Here is a 1,016-nt window from a genome sequence, read left to right as displayed (position 1 = left end):
TGGGCTTGAACCGCCGACCCTGAGGACAGCGGTGCAGTGCTGATCCCAGGACGCCCATGGACTCACCATTCCCGCGCTCCACCTTCGGGAAGTCTAAGAGCAGGTTGCCGACAGGACCCGGAGTTCCGCGGATTCAGGCCGAGGGACGGGAGTGGACCTGGAGCTCCGGGCACGTTGGGAACAGACACACAGCGGCCATCCGCGACTCCAATCCTGGTCCTTTGTGGAGCACAGTCACAGACTGCACTCCTCTCCCTGCTCCACGTGTAAGACCGGAAACGGAAGGAAGATGTGCGGGGCCAGTGTGCGTATCCCAGGGGGAAACGCCTAAGTTACAAAAAGAAAAAACAAACCGGGGCCTGGAATATAAGGGAGGAAGGTAACCTGGGTAATAGGGATTCAACACTCACCTACTTGGGTCCTCTGACTTTTCGGAAAGAGAACAGTACTTTGCTCCTTAAAGACGCACAGCATGTCACCAGAAGCCCGAACTAACATCTGCAGCCCTCCTACCTCCGACATTTAGTCTCCTGGAGGTCGGAAAAGAGACCAGGGCGCGCGGGAGACAGGGTTGGAACCAGCTGACAAGAGATGCAGTCCACATGTACCTGTCACTGGAGTAGAAAGAAGCTCAATGAGAACACAAACTTCCGCCTGCGGTGTTTTTGCTGGTTTGGTGCATTAGAGAAACAGTTCCGTGCGGAAACATAGTGGAATCTCGCTGATTGTTACCATGGTGTTCAATGGATTCTCTGGCATTTGGAATCTGGTTAAGATTCTTGTTCCCTCTATGGAGAAAAACATAGGGTTTCTTCAACGAGAATATGAAGGCAAATGCGGATTTCAGTCATCCAATATATGTTTGTGGGGCAGAGAAAGTTCCAAAGTTCAGATTTGACCCTTTGAAACAGTTTTACTGTTTTTGGCAGACATAGTTTGTTCGCTCTTCATAAACATTCATCTGCCTATCACAGGTTGTTAATGAGTCTTCCTTGAATCCTGATGTCACGTTTTTC

The 1,016-nt window shown here is 50.5% G+C and overlaps 1 protein-coding gene across 1 annotated transcript in view; it reads right to left on the bottom strand.

Annotated features, from left to right (window-relative positions):
- LOC102832617 (zinc finger protein 571-like) overlaps window positions 1–522 on the bottom strand; it is a gene marked incomplete at its 3' end in the record, with an annotated part of 18,781 nt that extends 18,259 nt beyond the window's left edge. The window contains exons 1-2 of the mRNA XM_006877250.1: window positions 470–522; window positions 67–327 (exon numbers count right to left, since the gene is read on the bottom strand). Of these exons, the coding sequence (XP_006877312.1) occupies window positions 67–327; window positions 470–522 (314 nt within the window). The remainder of the gene's footprint in view (window positions 1–66; window positions 328–469) is intronic.
- Window positions 523–1,016: the final 494 nt, after the last annotated feature.

The sequence above is a fragment of the Chrysochloris asiatica genome, unplaced genomic scaffold (assembly GCF_000296735.1).
Source record: "Chrysochloris asiatica unplaced genomic scaffold, ChrAsi1.0 scaffold00446, whole genome shotgun sequence".
Lineage (NCBI taxonomy): Eukaryota > Metazoa > Chordata > Mammalia > Afrosoricida > Chrysochloridae > Chrysochloris > Chrysochloris asiatica.
Note: the sequence above shows the minus strand (reverse complement) of the source record. Positions and strands in the feature narration are given on the sequence as shown.